The sequence below is a fragment of the Leucoraja erinacea genome, chromosome 3 (assembly GCF_028641065.1).
Source record: "Leucoraja erinacea ecotype New England chromosome 3, Leri_hhj_1, whole genome shotgun sequence".
In the NCBI taxonomy this organism is placed as follows: Eukaryota; Metazoa; Chordata; class Chondrichthyes; order Rajiformes; family Rajidae; genus Leucoraja; species Leucoraja erinaceus.
Genome location: NC_073379.1, coordinates 11,972,475 through 11,989,763, shown reverse-complemented (window position 1 = coordinate 11,989,763; position 17,289 = coordinate 11,972,475). Strand labels below are relative to the sequence as shown.

Sequence of the window (17,289 nt, the reverse complement as noted above, 5' to 3'; positions counted from 1 at the left end):
AACGTCCATAGAAACATAGAACAGTACATCACGGACACAGTCCCTTCGACCCAACTTGCCCACACTGGCAAAACATGTCCCATCTACGCTAGTCTCACCTGCCTGCGTTTGGCCCATATCCCTCCAACCCTGTCCTATCCATGTACCAGCCTAAATATTTCTGAAACATTGCAAATTCCACAGATTCACAACTCTCTGGGAGAAAAAGATTTTCCTCATAGATTAATACAGTGTGGAAACAGGCCCTGCGGCCCAACTCGCCCACACCGGCCAACAATATCCCAGCTACCCTAGTCCCATTTGGTCCCTAACCCTCCAAACCTGTCCTATCCATGTATCTGTCCCACTGTTTCTAAGATCTCTGTTCTAAATGTCCTACCCCTTATTCTTAAACTGTGGCCCCTGGTTCTGGACTCCCCCAACATCGGGAACATGGTTCCTGCCTCTAGCGTGTCCAAACCCTGATGCAGAGTGAGCCATCTCCCTGCCCTCTCCCCTCCCCTACCCTCCCCTCCACTGCCCTCTCCTGGTGCCCACTCACGCAGTAGTGGCAGCTCCACCCTAGGGCAGTGTGAGCCGTCTCCCGCAGTTCCTGCAGGTGTGCGGGGCTGAACTGGGCCATGCGGCGCAGGCAGCCGTCGTGGAAGACGCGGTTACAGATGCGGCAGGGGTAGAGGTCGTCGGCCGTCCACACCTCGCACACATCACACATCTCCGCACTGGCCACCTGCAGGCACAGAGGGGACACTTTTAAAAAAAAATTAAAAAATAGACTTTATTCAGGTAATAAATATGAACTGTGCAAAAAATTCATCCGACATTTCCGGAGGCTACACAAACATTCAATACAGTCTACACACATTGCTCAAATTTCACAATTTTATCCCCCACCCTTGCCACTCATGTGGTCCACTGGTGTGGGATAGCTTCCCTTGTTTTGAGGGGTGTCTCCACCACACCCTGCCCCCCCCCCCCCCCCCTGTGTCCCGCAGCAGAAGGGACCCTAGACTGTGGTCCTCCCCCACCGAGCCTTGGCGTTGGCTGCTCCGAGCTTCAGTGCGTCCCTCAGCACGTACTCCTGCAGTCTGCAGCGGGCCAGTCGGCAACATTCCCCCACGCAGGGTGGTCAACAAAGCTCGGGCAGACCAAAGGTCGTCTTTCACCGAGTTGATGACCTTCCAGCAGCACTCGATGTCAGTCTCTGAATGTGTCCCTGGGAACAGTCCGTGAATCGCAGAGTCCTCTGTGACGGAGCTGTTTGGAATATACCGTGCCAGGGACCCTTGCGTAACTCTCTAGACTCTCTTTGCGAATCCACACTCTGCAAGGAGGTGGGCAACCGTCTCCTCTCCATAGCAGCCGTCCCGAGGGCAGCGTGCGCTGATAGTGAGGTTCTGACGGTGCAGGAAGGATCTGACTGGGAGGGATCTCCTCACCGCCAGCCAAGCCAGGTCTTGGTGCTTGTTGATGAGTTCTGGCGATGAGGCATTTGGCCAGACAAGCTGGGCAGCCTGCTTTGAGAACCAAGTCACAGGATCCATGGAATCATTTCCCTGCAATGCCTGCAGGACGTTCCGTGCTGACCACCAAAGATCTTATAGCAAGCAAGATAGTGCATTCCTGCTAAAACCAATGGGCCGGTGTGTAGTATGCAACGGAGCGGAACGTCAGCCTTTTCGTCGGCCATTTCAGTAACCCGACCCGAATTTGTATATCGCTCTCGCAGTGTAATCAGAGTTGCGGGGGGAACAGTTTGTGTGTGTGATATAGTGTTAGGTTCATAATTCTGTTACTTTTTGTTAATGATTAATATGTTAATAAATTGTAATTTTCTTTTTTAAATGTTTTGGATTCAAAGCCCCGGGATTGGGATCGGACTGTGCAAGGGGGGAGGGGGCACAAAGAGGCTGTGCCCACACGGCATTGTAAAAGGGGAGACCTTTCCAATCCACGCTTCCCACTTTCTGTCTCCACTGTGCCTTTTCAAAATTGCTTGTTTACTTTTTCCGCAAATCGGGCAGACCAGTCCGGAGTTTGGGAGCCGGGCAGCGAGCGTGACGGGAGAAGAAACTGGAGGGCCGTCTGTTCTGAGCTTCGGATCTCATGCCCGCCCTCTTTCCGCCCCGTCAGTGAGTCTCTTCAACGGGGCAGAGAGGCAGAGAGAAAATGAGGAGAACATTTTTACCAAAGATCTTTGTTTTTTTACGAGGATGTTGCCACAAACGGCTTCCGTCTCCGTACTAGTATCTTTGCTCCGCTATGGCGGACAAAGATGGCGGAGACGGAAGCCGGTTACGGACATGGGGCCGGAATTTACCCATGACCGTACCACGACTTTATCGTGGAGTGCACTATCTTACTTGCTATAGGATCTTTGCTGACCACTGCCCAATGGACATGTGGTCAAAGGTGTTGGTCTGGAAGAACCTTTCCACCAATGACAGATGGTGCCACAGGCCAGCTCACTGCGCAATGGCCAGGGAGAGAGACGGGGAGAGAGAGTGGGAGAGGGACAGGGCAGAACGACAGGCAGCAGCAAAGATCCTATAGCGAGCAAGATAAATCACTCGACAAAAAAGACGTAGTACGGTCATGGGCAGATTCATGGGTGATTTTCGGCCCCATTTCCGTAACCATCTCCCATCTCCACACCAACTATCCCATAGTGGAGCAAAGATACTAGTGCAGAGACGGAAGCCAGTTACGGAAACATCCTCGTAAAAATAGAAGTTTTTTTTTTTGTTTTGTTTATTTTATTAGAAGTTAATACAGTACAAAACGGTACAGTGGAACCTAATTTTAGGTGCCAACTATGTAATACCGTAATCCATTCTATGTACAACCTCTAGTTTTATGTTATGAGAAGGAAGTAAGCAAGACAAGAAAAAGAAAACAATAGAAAGAGGAAAAAGTGGAAAAATAGATGGTAGAGAGTAGAAAAACGTGAAGTGTGTATATAAAAAAGAAAAAAGAAAAAGAAAAAGTGTAAAGTAGAAATAGAAGAGAAGGCCCCTTAAAAGAGAATTTTTCAAATCTGTATTCGGAGATGTAGATCTATCCGCGTCATGAACTGAAATCGGCAATCCTTACAGCACCGCTGCATCACATGATTCCAAAAAGTCGATGAAAGGAGACCAACTCCTTAAGAATTGGTCATATTTATCTATTAGTCGGAGTCTCATTTCTTCAAGGCGTGCTATGTGCATCATATTCCTAATCCACATTTTAACAGTTGGTATGGTTGTATTTTTCCAAAATTTAAGTGTCAATTTCTTTCCAATTATTAACCCATAATAAAAAAAAACATTTTGGTCTTTATTTAAATTGGTATCTTCTCCTATTATTCCAAATATAATCCATTCCATTTTGGGTTCTATTCTTGACTTGAAAAGCTTTGTAAATATATCAAATATATCACTCCAAAATTTATTCAACTTTGTACATCCTACAAATGAATGTGTTATGTTAGCGTTTTGAAACAAACATTTATCGCATCTGGGAGAGACGTTTGGATAAAATTTATTCAACCTCGTTTTTGAATAATATAGTCTATGTAATAATTTGAATTGAATTAAATTATGTCTTGCATTAATATAACAGTTATGTGTGTTCATCAAATACTTTTCCCATCTATCCTTCGAGATCTTTATCATTAGCTCATGTTCCCAATCTTCCCTTAGTGCTTCTGTTGAGGGTGATTCTCTATTTAATAAAAATAGAATTTATTTGGTAAAACTCTTCTCCTCATTTTCAGAATTATAATTTATTAACACAAATTGTTCCACCGCAACGTTGATTACACTGCGAGTCGGGTCGGGTCGGGTCGGGTTACGGAAGTGGATGAAAAAAGGGCACACGTTCCACTCCGTTACGTACTACACGTTAGCCCATTGCATTTAAGATCCGTTATAAGATCTTTGGTGGAAAGGGGGACAGGGAGAGGGGCGGGGATTGGGGTGGGAGGAGGGGGGGAGAAAGGAGCAGGGGGAGAGAGACAGGGCAGCTCACTGCACCATAAGGCCAGGGAGAGGGACACAGCGGTACTCGATGTAGACTTAGATAAATCACCCACAAATCTTCCATGAACAGTGCAAATTATCCATAAATTAAGTGTCTGTAAGTCATACACAAATCTTCCATGAATGATGTAAATCAGACACAAATCATCTACAAATGAAGTGTAAATTACATTCAAATCGTGCATACTGTAAATCATTCACAAATTTAGCATAGTCCTAAATTATATACCAGTCATCCATAAATTAAGCTTAAATTGCATACAAATTGTGCACAAATTCTGCCTCAGTTATATGTGAATTTTGCATAAATTATTCACAAATAATCTATAAAATATAAAAAATTGTGCGTGAATTATGCATAAACTTAACTCACACGGAACCACCATCCACCATCGCCTCCATCTACACTTCACGCTGCCCTGGAAAGCAGCCAACATAATCAAAGATTTGTCCCTGTTCCACCCCAGTCATTCCTTCTTCTCCCCACTCCCGTCCGGCAAAAGGTACAGAAGCTTGAAAGCGCGCACCACCAGACTCAGGAACAGCTTCTTCCCCTCTGTTATCAGGCTTCTGAACGGTCCTTCCATAAGCTAGGGTGCTGTCCGATTCACCTCTACCCCATTGTGGACATTGGACTTTGTTTCTGGAACTGATGCACTACAATGCTGAGAACTATATTCTGCACTCTGTATCTGCCCCTTTGCTCTACCTATTGTGCTTCAGTTTGATGGTTGTATTTCTGTGTAGTGTTATCAGATCTGTTTGGCTGTTTGGCTAGCGTACAAAACAAAGCTTTTCACTGTACCTCTGTACACATGACAATACTAAAGCTAATCATAACATGCATAAATCTAACTGAATTGTGCATAATTTATGCATAATTTGTTCATAAATTGCACCCAAATCATGCATAAATTGTGCATTAAATTCTGCATGACAGTAAAGAGAAAAATGCAAGAAACAAAACGTTAGCGCGAAAAGACACAATGGACAACAAGTCCACGTTATTACAAAAGTGAGTCATGGAGTTCTGTTTCCGAGGTAAGGGCATGTCCCACTTGGCCGTCATCTGCGCGTCATCTACGCGACATAATTTACACGTCGTAACGTGCACGTGACGCGCGCATGGCGCATGGTGATGTAGGCAGTGAACACGCGGTGCCCCAGTCGCACGTCATATGCGTGACGTGCAGATGACGCCCAAGTGGGACGGGCCCTGTAGCGTTCGGGGTTTGTGGTGTAAAGACAGCACCTACCACTCCCCAGGGGAGAGAGTTGCCGTGTACTGATGCCGACCTCTGATCAAATCTGCTCTCACATAAAATGCCAGCAAGACGAAGGAGCTGGTTTACTCATAAGCACACAGAGTGCTGGAGTAACTCAGCGGGTCAGACAGCATCTGTGGAGAACATGGATGGGTGACGTTTCACGGGGACTCTGAAGGCCTTCCATGAACGCTGGTCGCCGCGGGGGGTCGAGTGCGTCGTGGATATGGATGATACCGATGTAATCTGATGACTGGTTGATTAATATTTGCAAACCACTGGGCAGTGTTGATCTTTTCATCTGTCGAGCCCGGCCCTTGCCCATTCCCCGAGGACTGGAGCCATTCCGGTTCCTGCCCCCACCCCCTACAATCAGTGTGAAGAAGGCTCCTTTGGAGTGCGGGAGGAAACCGGAGCACCCAGAGAAAACCCACGCAGGTCACGGGGAGAACGGACAAACTCCACACAGACAGCACCTGTAGCCAGGATCAATCCCGGGTCTGTGGTGCTGTAAGGCAGCATCTCTACCGCTACGCCACCATGCCACCCTGACTTTATTGTTTCATGGGCAATAGGTAATTCGTAGACATACATTGTGGAAACAGGCCCTTCGGCCCAACTTAACCATGCCGACCAAAGTCTACACCAATCCCACCTGTCTGCACTTGGCCTGTTTCCCTCAAACCTGTCCTATCCATCCAGTGTCTTTTAAATGTTGTTATAGTCCTTGCCTCAACTAGAGGTATGACAAAGTTCAGAACAATCAGAGCTGCCACCGATAACCAAGGTAAGACGGAGCCTACAATCGCCTTCTCTCCAGAGATGCTGCTTGACCCGCTGAGTTAATCCACCTTTTTCTGTCTATTTCCGGTGTAAACCAGCATCTACAATTCCTTCTTAAACTAAAGGGGCTGCCCTACTGCTGCGACCTAATCCCTCGACTCTTCACCCTTCTGAACTCGCGGATTAGTTCGCCGCAGTGGGACAGCCCCTGACAGCTCCGCTTGACACATGTCCTAGTCTGCTGAACCTCTTCCTGTAGCTCAGGCCCGCGAGGGTTGGCAACATGCTCGTGAATCTACTCCGCACTCTTTCCAGCTTGACAACATCGATCTGATGACCAGACGTGAACACAATACTCTGCATGCAGCCTCACAAATGCCTTATACAACTGCTATGTGACCTCCCAACGTCTATGATCAACAGTGCAGGAAGGAACGGCAGATGCTGGTTTGAACCAAAGATAGACAGATAAAGCTGGAGTAACTCAGTGGGACAGGCGATATCACTGGAGGTTCAAAACATCTGAAGAAGGGTCTCGACCCGAAACATCACCATCTGAACAAGAGTCTCGACCTGAAACATCACCTATTCCTTTTTGCCAGAGATGCTGTCTGACCCGCTGTTACTCCAGCTTTTTATGTCTATCTTCGGTCTATACTCAATCCTCTGCCTGACGAAGGCCAATGTGCCGAAAGCCTTTTTGCCCACCCTATCTTCCTGCGATCCCACTTTCAACGAAGTATGTGCCTGCATTCCTAGATCCTTCTGCCCTATAACACTCCCCAGTAGTTCCATTGTTAAACCAGCATCTGCAGGTCCTTCCTAGACAAATGTTGGGCGAGTCCAGAACCAGGGGCCACAGTCTTACAATAAAGGGGAGGCCATTTAAGACTGAGGCGAGAAAAAAACATTTTCACCCAGAGAGTTGTGAATTTGTGGAATTCCCTGCCACAGAGGGCACTGGAGGCCAAATCACTGGATGGGTTTAAGAGAGAGTTAGATAGAGCTCTAGGGGCTAGTGGAGTCAAGGCGTATGTGGAGAAGGCAGGCACGGGTTATTGATTGGGGACGATCAGTCATGACCACATTGAATGGCGGTGCTGGCTCAAAGGGCCGAATGGCCTCCTCCTGCACCTAATATCTATTGTCTATTGTCAACAAATAACATGGAACAGTACAGCTCTACCCACTGGGCCACTGGGCCATCCTGCAGTTAAGGGAGATGGAGAGAGCACGAAATGGGCCCCTCTGCCTCCTCTACACTGCACCCCAAAGTGTGGACGGATGTGTGTCGGGGCTCAAGGGGAGAAGGCAGGAGTAAGGGGTCGAGAGGGAGAGATAGATCAGCCATGATTGAATGGCGGAGTAGGCTGGATGGGCCAAAAGGCCTGATTCTGCTCCTATCACTTATGGAGATACCTTCTGGAGAATTCACCAGAATTAAACTAGGGACAAGGTGCTCAAATTACAAGAATGTCAGCATTTCCAGCCTTCCGAGCCGATCACTCATCTCACACTCAAGAACTGATGAAAGAACTGATTGCTGCTGAGTTGCTGATGCTGCAGCTCCGATTTACAGCCCCCCTGGGTCAGAGCTTAGTTCTTTAAGTTGATTATTGTCACGTCAGCTATTGTTTCCCATGCTGTCCAGTCAGATCAGATCGTACTATAGATAACTACAATCAAACCAATCTTCCTTGAGAGACGAGGCATGTCTACAGCCACACGGCAGCTCAGTGGTTAGAGCCACTGCTTCACAGCGCCGGAGACCCGGGTTCGATCCCGACTACGTGTGCTGTCTGTACGGACTATGTACGTTCTCCACGTGACCCGTGGGGATTTTCTCCGAGATCTTCGGTTTCCTCCCACACTCCAAAGACGTATGTTTGTAGGTTGATTGGCTTGGTATAAATGTAAATAGTCCCTAGTGAGCGTCGGACAGTGTTAGTCGCTGGTCGGTGCGGACACGGTGGTGTCGAAGGGCCTGGTTCAGCGCTGTATCAAGAGTCTAAGGAAATTCAGCATGTCTGCAATGGTGGTGCAGCAGTAGAACAGCTCCCTCACAGTGCCAGAGACCCGGGTTTGATCCTGACCTCGGGTGCTGCCTGTGTGGAATTTGCACGTTCTCTCTGTGGCCGCGTGGGTTTTCTCTGGGTGCTCCGGTCTCCTTCCACACTCCAAAGACATGCAGTTTTTTTTTAATTGTGTAGGAAGGAACAGCAGGTGCTGGTTTAAATCCGAAGATAGACACAAAAAGCTGGAGTAACTCAGTGGGGACAGACAGCATCTCTGCAGAAAAGGAATGGGTGACTTTTTGGGTCAAGACCTTTCTTCAGTTTCGACCAGAAACTTCATCTATTCCTTTTCTGCTGTTTGTCCCACTGAGTTACTCCAGCTTTTTGTGTCTATCTTCATGTTTGGTAAATTGCCCCCAGGGTGTAGGCTTGGAAAGTGGGATAACATGGAACTAGGTGTGAACGGGTGATCAGTGGCCTGTGTGGATTTGGTGGGCTGAAGGGCCTGTTCCCATGCTGTGTCCCCAACTATGCTTTCCCGAGGCAGCGGGAAGTGTAGATGGAGTCGATGGTGGGGAGTGTGGTCTGTGTGATGGACTGGGCTACATCTACAATGGTGGGGAGTGTGGTATGTGTGATGGACTGGGCTACATCTACAATGGTGGGGAGTGTGGTGTGTGTGATGGACTGGGCTACATCTACAATGGTGGGGAGTGTGGTCTGTGTGATGGACTGGGCTACATCTACAACTCTCTGTGATGTCTTGTGGTCTTGGGCAGAGCTGTTCCACGCCCAAGCTGTGATGCAGCCCGACAGAGCCAGCAAGCCCTTCATTAAGTCTCCCCGCCCTCAAGGGCTTGCAGCGACAACTGGCTGTGAGAAGCAGTTGCTTCCGCTCTCTTCTGATGTGGCGACACACACTGGGGGAGAGAGCAGGGATGAGGGGAGTTCAGCTTACACATACAGGATAAAGGGAATAATGAGAAACAGAGAGAGAAACAGAGACACACAGAGAGAAACAGAGAGACAGACAGAGACAGAGAAACACAGTGAGAGAGAGAGAGAGAGAAACACACAGAGAAAACGAGAGAGAGAGAGAGAGAACAGAGAGAGAGAGAGTGAAAAAAGATAAACAGAAACAGAGAAATAGAGAGACAGATGTTGGCTCTTCCTGGGGGTAATTAGTGAAATGTTTGTCATGAATGTGTAAACAGGGGACAGCATGAATCTCCGGGTAATTAGCGCACTGGGCGATCAACACTACAGGCAGTTCCTCCACACTGGCACCCAACCCTGCTCCACCCTCCCACTCACCAAGAGCCAAAGACACAAAGACAGGCCCTTCGGCCCACTGAGCCTGTGCCGACCAACAATCATCTGTATGTTATCCCAATTTCACATGCTACACACTGGGGACAATTTACAGTCAATATTTTTTACAGAGGCCAATTAACCTACGAACCTGTACATGTTTGGAGTGTGGGAGGAAACGGGAGCACCCGGAGAAAACCCACGTGGTCATGGGGAGAACATGCAAACTCTGTACATACAGCATCCGTAGTCAGGTTCGAACCCGGGTCTCTGGTGCTGCAAGGCAGCAACTCTGTCGCTGTGCCACCGTGCCACCCTTTCTCTGCACAAAACCAGTTGTTACTGTGGAAACAAGGAACCGCAGATGCTGGGTACAAAGCACTGGGGTAACTCAGCGGGTCAGGCAGCATTGAGTGAAGATGAGTCTTGACGCGACACGTCACCTATCCATGTTCTCCACAGATGCTGCCTGACCCGCTGAGTTACTCCAGCACTCCGTGTCTATATATTTTTCTATTTCCTGATGTAAATAGTGCCCTACATCCTGACTACTATACGAAGGCCTGTATATAACTCATATCAGAGATAGACACAGAATGCTGGAGTAACTCAGCGGGTCAGGCAGCATCTCTGGAGAAAAACATTTTGGTTCGGAACCCTTCTTCCAGTCCCTTTAGTCAGAGGGTGGTGAATCTGTGGAAATTCTTTGCCACAGAAGGCTGTGGAGGTCGTCAGCGGATATATTTAAGGCAGAGGCAGATAGATTCTTGATTGGTACGGGTGTCAGAGGTAATGGGGAGAAGGCAGGAGAATGGGGTTAGGAGGGAGAGAGATGGTTCAGCCATGATTGAATGGCAGAGTAGGCATGATGGGCCAAATGGCCTAATTCTTCTCCTATCACTTATGATCTTATGATCTTCCAGTCTGAAGAAGGGCCTCGACCCGAAATGTCACCTATACTTTTTCTCCAGAGATGCTGCCTGTCCCACTGAATTACTCCAGCACTTTGTGCTTATCTTCAGTATGAACCAGCATCTGCAGTTCTTTCCTACACGTATAACTCGTATCAGTATCTTTTAACCCTTCCACTCTCTTAACTCCACGTACATGGAATCTACATCTACTCAACCAATGCTATATCTAGGTTAAGTTGAGAGATACAGTGTAGAAACAGGCCCTTCGGCTCACCGAATCCCTGCCGACCAGCGATCCCCCCATACACTGGCATTCTCCTACATGCGAGCCAAGCCTACGCTTGGTCTCACCGATGTAGAGCAGCTGACACCTAGAGCAGCGGATGCAGTAGATGAGGTTGGAGGAGGTGCAGGTGAACCTCTGCCACACTTGGAAAGACGGCTTGGGTCCTTGAATGGAGTCAAGGGGGGCGGTAAAGCGACAAGTGTAGCATTTCTTGCGGTTGCAATGGAAAGTGCCCGGAGAGGGGGTGGTTCGGGTGGGAAGGGACAAATTGACCAGGGAGTTACAGAGGGAGCGGTCTCTGCGGAAAGCAGACGTGGGAGGAGATGGGAAGATGTGGAAGATGTGGCCAGTGGTGGGATCACGTTGGAGGTGGTGAAAATGTCGGAGGATTATTTGCGGTATGTGACGGCCGGTAGGGTGGAAGGTGAGGACAAGGGGGACTCGGGGTGGGGGGATGGGGAGAGAGAGCAGAGTCACGGGGTATAGTAGAGACCCTATACTTCTCCTCTTCCTTCTGAAGACAGTCCTGCGAAATGTCCTTCCTTAAATTTGGGGACCAAAACTGAACGCAATACTCCAGGTGTGATCTCACTATGGCCCTGTACAACTGCAGAAGGACCTCTCTGCTCCTATAGACAGCACCCGTAGTCGGGGTGGTGCCTGGGTCTCTGGAGCTGTGAGGCAGCAACTCTACCGCTGTGCCACCGTGCCTCCCAAGGAACTTTACTAGTTACACAAATGCTGAGTAACATCCTTCATGCTCTTTACAGGTTTAACAATGACGGGAATGTGATTGGAATCAATGTTGTCAGAATGTTACATTCTGAGCGTTAGAACAGCCTGATGTCTCAAGACTGTAAAATCACCCCTGGCTATTTTTAACACAGACCAATGAGCTTGGTAATGAAAAGGAAATCACATTAAGGAAATGTGGCGGAAATACCCAAATGCGGTTCGCCAAACTGAATTTTTTTTAATTCCAGTTTTTTCCCTCGTTTCTTATCTAGTCGGGATCTCGACAGAAATCTAAACAATGGGGCAGTCGGAGTTTCATTGTTCTGTTTTACAGTATGTTTACATTTTAGACCATAGTTGAGTTTGGAGATACATAGGTCGAGAGAAACATTATAGTTTCCTTCAGAGCAATATACAGATACAGCGCCGAAACAGGCCCTTCAGCCCACCGAGTCCGCTCTGACCAATGATCAACCATACACTAGCACTATCCTACACACTAGTTTGACTTTGAGTTTAGTTTATTGTCATGTGAACTGAGGTACAGTGAAAAGCTTTTGGTGCGTGCTATTGTGTACAGTTTTGGTCCCCTAATTTGAGGAAGGACATTCTAGCTATTGAGGGAGTGCAGCGTAGGTTCACGAGGTTAATTCCCGGGATGGCGGGACTGGCATATGCTGAGAGGATGGAGCGGCTGGGCTTGTACACTCTGGAGTTTAGAAGGATGAGAGGGGATCTTATTGAAACATATAATATTGTTAAAGGTTTGGACACGCTGAAGGCAGGAAACATGTTCCCGATGTTGGGGGAGTCCAGAACCAGGGGCCACAGTTTAAGAATAAGGAGTAAACCATTTAGAACGGAGACGAGAAAACACTTTTTATCACAGAGAGTGGAATTCTCTGCCTCAGAGGGTGGTGGAGGCAAGTTCTCTGGATGCTTTCAAGACAGAGCTGGATAAGGCTCTTAAAGATAGGGGGATATATGCAAAAGGCAGGAACGGGGTACTGATTGGGGATGATCAGCCATGATCACATTGAATGGCGGTGCTGGCTTGAAGGGCCGAATGGCCTACTCCTGGACCTGTTGTCTATTGTCTATAACCAGTCAGCAGAAAGACAATACTTGATAAAGGAACAATTTCAATTTTACTGAAACCAATTAACCTGCAAACCCACACATTTAGCTTAGCTTAGTTTAGAGATACAGCATGGAAACTGACTCTTTGGCCCATCAAGTCCGTGCTAACTGGCGATCACCCCGTACACTAGCTATATCCTTCAAACCAGGAACAATTAACAATTTTTATCAAAAGCAATTAACCTACAAACCTGTACGTCTTTGGAGGTGCGAGGAAACTGGAGCACCTGGAGAAAAGCCATGAGGTCACAGGGAGAACATACAAACTCCGTACAGACAGCACCCGTGGTTAGCATTGAACCCGGGTCTTTGGCGTTGCGCCACCGTGCCACCCCTGTGCATAGGTATATCAATAAAATACTCTTGACCTGATCCTTAACTCTTGAAATCACATCAACACCTCCACTTCCCGAGGGGACTGAGGAAATTCCCTCTATGTCTCCAGGGGAATTTGTGAGTTAGTGGGACAGGGGCTTTAGTTTAATTTGGAGATACAGCATCTCCTTTGATCTTCGTATTGTGCTTGATAGATAGACTTGGTTTATACTCTCTAGAATTTAGGAGATTGAGAGGGGATCTTATAGAAACTTACAAAATTCTTAAGGGGTTGGACAGGCTAGATGCAGGAAGATTGCTCCCGATGTTGGGGAAGTCCAGGACAAGGGGTCACAGCTTAAGGATAAGGGGGAAATCCTTTAAAACCGAGATGAGGAGAACTTTTTTCACACAGAGAGTGGTGAATCTCTGGAACTCTCTGCCACAGTTGAGGCCAGTTCATTGGCTATATTTAAGAGGGAGTTAGATGTGGCCCTTGTGGCTAAGGGGATCAGAGGGTATGGAGAGAAGGCAGGTACGGGATACTGAGTTGGATGATCAGCCATGATCATATTGAATGGCGGTGCAGGCTCGAAGGGCCGAATGGCCTATACCTGCACCTCATTTCTATGTTTCTATGTTTCTATGTTGAGGCTGACTCAATTGTATTTATGTGTAGTATTATCTGGTCTGTTTGGATAGCATGCATGATAAAGCTGTTCACTGTACCTGGTTACACGTGACAATAATAGGCCTGTCCCACTCGGCGATTTTCTCGGTGACCAACGGCACCATTGACCGACGAATGAGGTCACCGAAAAAGTCGCGGCGTGACGACGTATTGACGCGCGGTGTTTCCTCAAGCGTCGCAACATTTTTTTTTGTCGCTGCTGGATTTTTTAATTTACAAAATCTTTCGGGGGCGAAAGGCCCTCGACGAAGCTAAAGCTACCTTTTATTTTCCAAACGGTGTTTCATACGTAAACTCCAGAGATACAATTATCATCGTGTTTAAGAAGGAACAGCAGATGCTGGAATATCGAAGGTACACAAAAATGCAGGAGAAACTCAGCGGGTGCAGCAGCATCTATGGAGTTGTGAAACTGTCTCCGGAGAGAGGAGAAGAACTTCTTCAAAGTAGGCATTCCTTGAGGAGATTTCGCAGTGGAGTAGACAAAGTGTTTAAGAAGGAACTGCAGATGCTGGAAAATCGAAGGTACACAAAAGGTACTTCTGAAGAAGGGTTTCGGCCCAAAACGTTGCCTATTTCCTTCGCTGCTGCACCCACTGAGTTTCTCCGGCATTTTTGTGTACATACAATTGTCATCGCTACTTATTCACGAATGAATAATCCGACACCTCGCTCACTGAGAAAAACACTGAAATGCGTTTTCTTTGCATCACACCCAACTCTGTAAAGTCTAATTTATTGAGCAAAGGAAAATCCTGCATCTGTACAATGCTGTTGGCTGGGATGCCCAATGTTCTATCACAGGTACATGGATAGGGCAGGTTTAGGGGTTACACGGGCAGGTGGGACTAGTGTAGATGGGGCATCTTGGTCAGTGTGGGCAAGTTGGGCTGAAGGGCCTGTTTCCGCGCTGTATGGCTCTATATAACCCTATTAATCTTCATGCTGCCTCGGGCGTGGTGGAGGCCTTTCCACAACTGCGGAACCCGCCTGGAGTCTCGTCGGTCGGTGTAACCGGGTGGAACCAGGAGAGGTCGGGCACGAGGAGCAAGGACCGGTGGGAGGGTGAACCGGGACGATGCAGCCAGTACCATCAGGAGGTGACCCCCCCCGAGACACAATGATGGCCGGGTGAGGAGAGCAGATGAGAGGGATGTTGGTTCAATAGACAATAGACAATAGGTTCAGGAGTAGGACATTCGGCCCTTCGAGCCAGCATCGCCATTCAATGTGATCATGGCTGATCATTCCCAATCAGTACCCCGTTCCTGCCGTCTCCCCATATCCCCAGACTCTGCTATCTTTAAGAGCCCTATCTAACTCATTGTTGAAAGCATTCAGAGAACCGGCCTCCACCTGAGGCGGAGAATTCCACAGATTCACAACTCTCTGGGTGAAAAAGTTTTTCCTCATCTCCGTCCTAAATGGCTTGCCCATTATTCTTAAACTGTGGCACCCTGGTTATGGACTCCCCCAACATCGGGAACATGTTTCCTGCTTCCAGCATGTCCAAACCCTTAACAATCTTATATGTTTCAATAAGATTCCCACTCATCCTTCTAAATTCCAGAGTGTACAAGCCCAGCCGCTCCATTCTATCAACATATGTCAGTCCCGCCATCCCGGGAATTAACCTGGTGAGCCGTCGCTGCACTCCCTCAATAGCAAGAATGTCCTTCCTCAAATGTGGGGACCAAAACTGCACACAATACGCCAGGTGTGGTCTCACTAGGGTCCTGTACAACTGCAGAAGGACCTACTTTGCTCCAGTACATCAAGCACGCGGGCCAACCGCACTTTGCACTTTGAGAAATGGCGCCAATAAGGGTGATGCCTGCATGTGTAATATATGCAAAATTGATTTCACTGTGCAGAGAAGCATAGACAATAGGTGCAGGAGTAGGCCATTTGGCCCTTCGATATGATCATGGCTGATCATACAAAGTCAGTGCCCTGTTCCTGCCTTCTCACCACATCCCTTGATTCCGTTGGCCCTCAGAGCTACATCTAGCTGTGCAGCTGCATGTGACAATGAAGCACATTGAACATTGAACACATGGTCAAGGGCAGTCTGCAGAAGTATCTCGACCTGAAATGCCATCTACCTGTATTCTCCACAGATGCTGCCTGACCCACTGTGTTACTCCAGCACTTCGTGCTTTAACTAACGACTATTCCCACCCCAGTCATTCCCTCTTCTCACCGCTCTCGTCCGGCAGAAGGTTCAGAAGCTTGAAAACACGCACCACCAGGCTCAGGTGCAGCTTCCTCCCCACTGTTATCAGATGACTGGACTGTCCTCTCATAAGCTGGGGTGCATAACCCGATCTTCCAACCTACCTCATTGCAAACCTTGTACTTTTTTCCCTGATGCTGCGGTGCTGAAAACCTATTCACTGCACTTTAGTATGTCCCTCTTTGCACCATCATTTGTGCCTGAACATCCATGTGCCTGTCTAAAGCCTCTCAAACACCACGATCGTATCTGCCCACACCACCGCCCCGTGTAGCGCATTCCAGGCACCCACCACCCTCTGTGTAAACAATTCCCCACATACCTCCTTTAAACTCTACTCCTCTCACCTTGAAGCTATTGTAGATCTGATCTACCAAATACTAACACATATACGTTATACACCACTTGGATCCATAATGCAGTCCGGGTCTTACCCTGCAGTCACCATATATTACTAAAGTTTTTAGCCATCAGTCGTTAGTTGGGATGTAGTCATCTGGAGTATTGCGTACGGTTTTGACCTCCTAATTTGAGGAAGGGCATCCTTGTGATTGAGGTAGTGCAGTGTAGGTTAACGAGATTGATCCCTGGGATGGCGGGACTGTCATATGAGCAAAGATTGAAAAGACTAGGCTTGTATTCACTGGAGTTTAGAAGGATGAGGGGGAATCTTATAGAAACATATAAAATTATAAATGGACTGGACAAGCTAGATGCAGGAAAAATGTCCCCAATGTTGGGCGAGCCCAGAACCAGGGGCCACAGTCTTAGAATAAAGGGGAGGCCATTTAAGACTGAGGTGAGGAAAAACTTTTTCACCCAGAGAGTTGTGAATTTGTGGAATTCCCTGCCACAGTGGAGGCCAATTCACTGGATGGATTTAAGAGAGAGTTGGATAGAGCTCTAGGGGCTGGTGGAATCAAGGGATATGGGAAGAAGGCAGGCACGGGATATTGATTGGGGACGATCAGCCATGATCACAATGAATGGCAGTGCTGGCTCGAAGGGCCGAATGTCCTCCTCCTGCACCTATTTTCTATGTTTCTATAGAGTGTTCTTTATTAGCTCTACAGCTATGCTGCAAAGTCTGAGGGGGGTCTTCAGGTACAAGCTTATAGAATTATCAGAGGCATAGATAGGGTAGACAATCAGAGCCTTTTCCCCCCATGCTGGAAATGTCAAAGACTAGAGGGCACAGATTTAAGGGAAGAGGGGCAAAGTTGAAAGGAGATGTGCGGGCATGTCCTTTTTACACAGAGGGTGGTGGGTGTCTGGAACGCGCTGCCAGGGGTGGTGGTGGAGGCAGATACGATAGTGGTGTTTAAGAGCCTATGGGATGGGCGTGCATGGAATGAAGGGATTTGGATCACGTGCTGGCAGAGAAGAGTTGGTTTTGGCATCATGTCCAGCACAGACTTTGTGGGCCGAAGGGCCTGCCTCTGTACTGTATGGTGTCCTTCACTCTTTAGAGATACACTGTGGATACAGGCTTTTCGGCACATCAAGTCCGTGCCGACCAGCGATCACCACTCGTTCTATCCTACACACTAGGGGCGATTTACGGAAGCCAATTGGAAGT

General features: G+C 47.9%; 1 protein-coding gene across 1 annotated transcript in view; it reads right to left on the bottom strand.

Annotated features, from left to right (window-relative positions):
- The window catches only part of phf24 (PHD finger protein 24), a 38,253-nt gene that overhangs the window by 6,885 nt on the left and 14,079 nt on the right, over positions 1-17,289 (bottom strand). Inside the window, 1 exon segment of the mRNA XM_055632085.1 lies at positions 542-731. Within this exon segment, the coding sequence (XP_055488060.1) occupies positions 542-731 (190 nt within the window).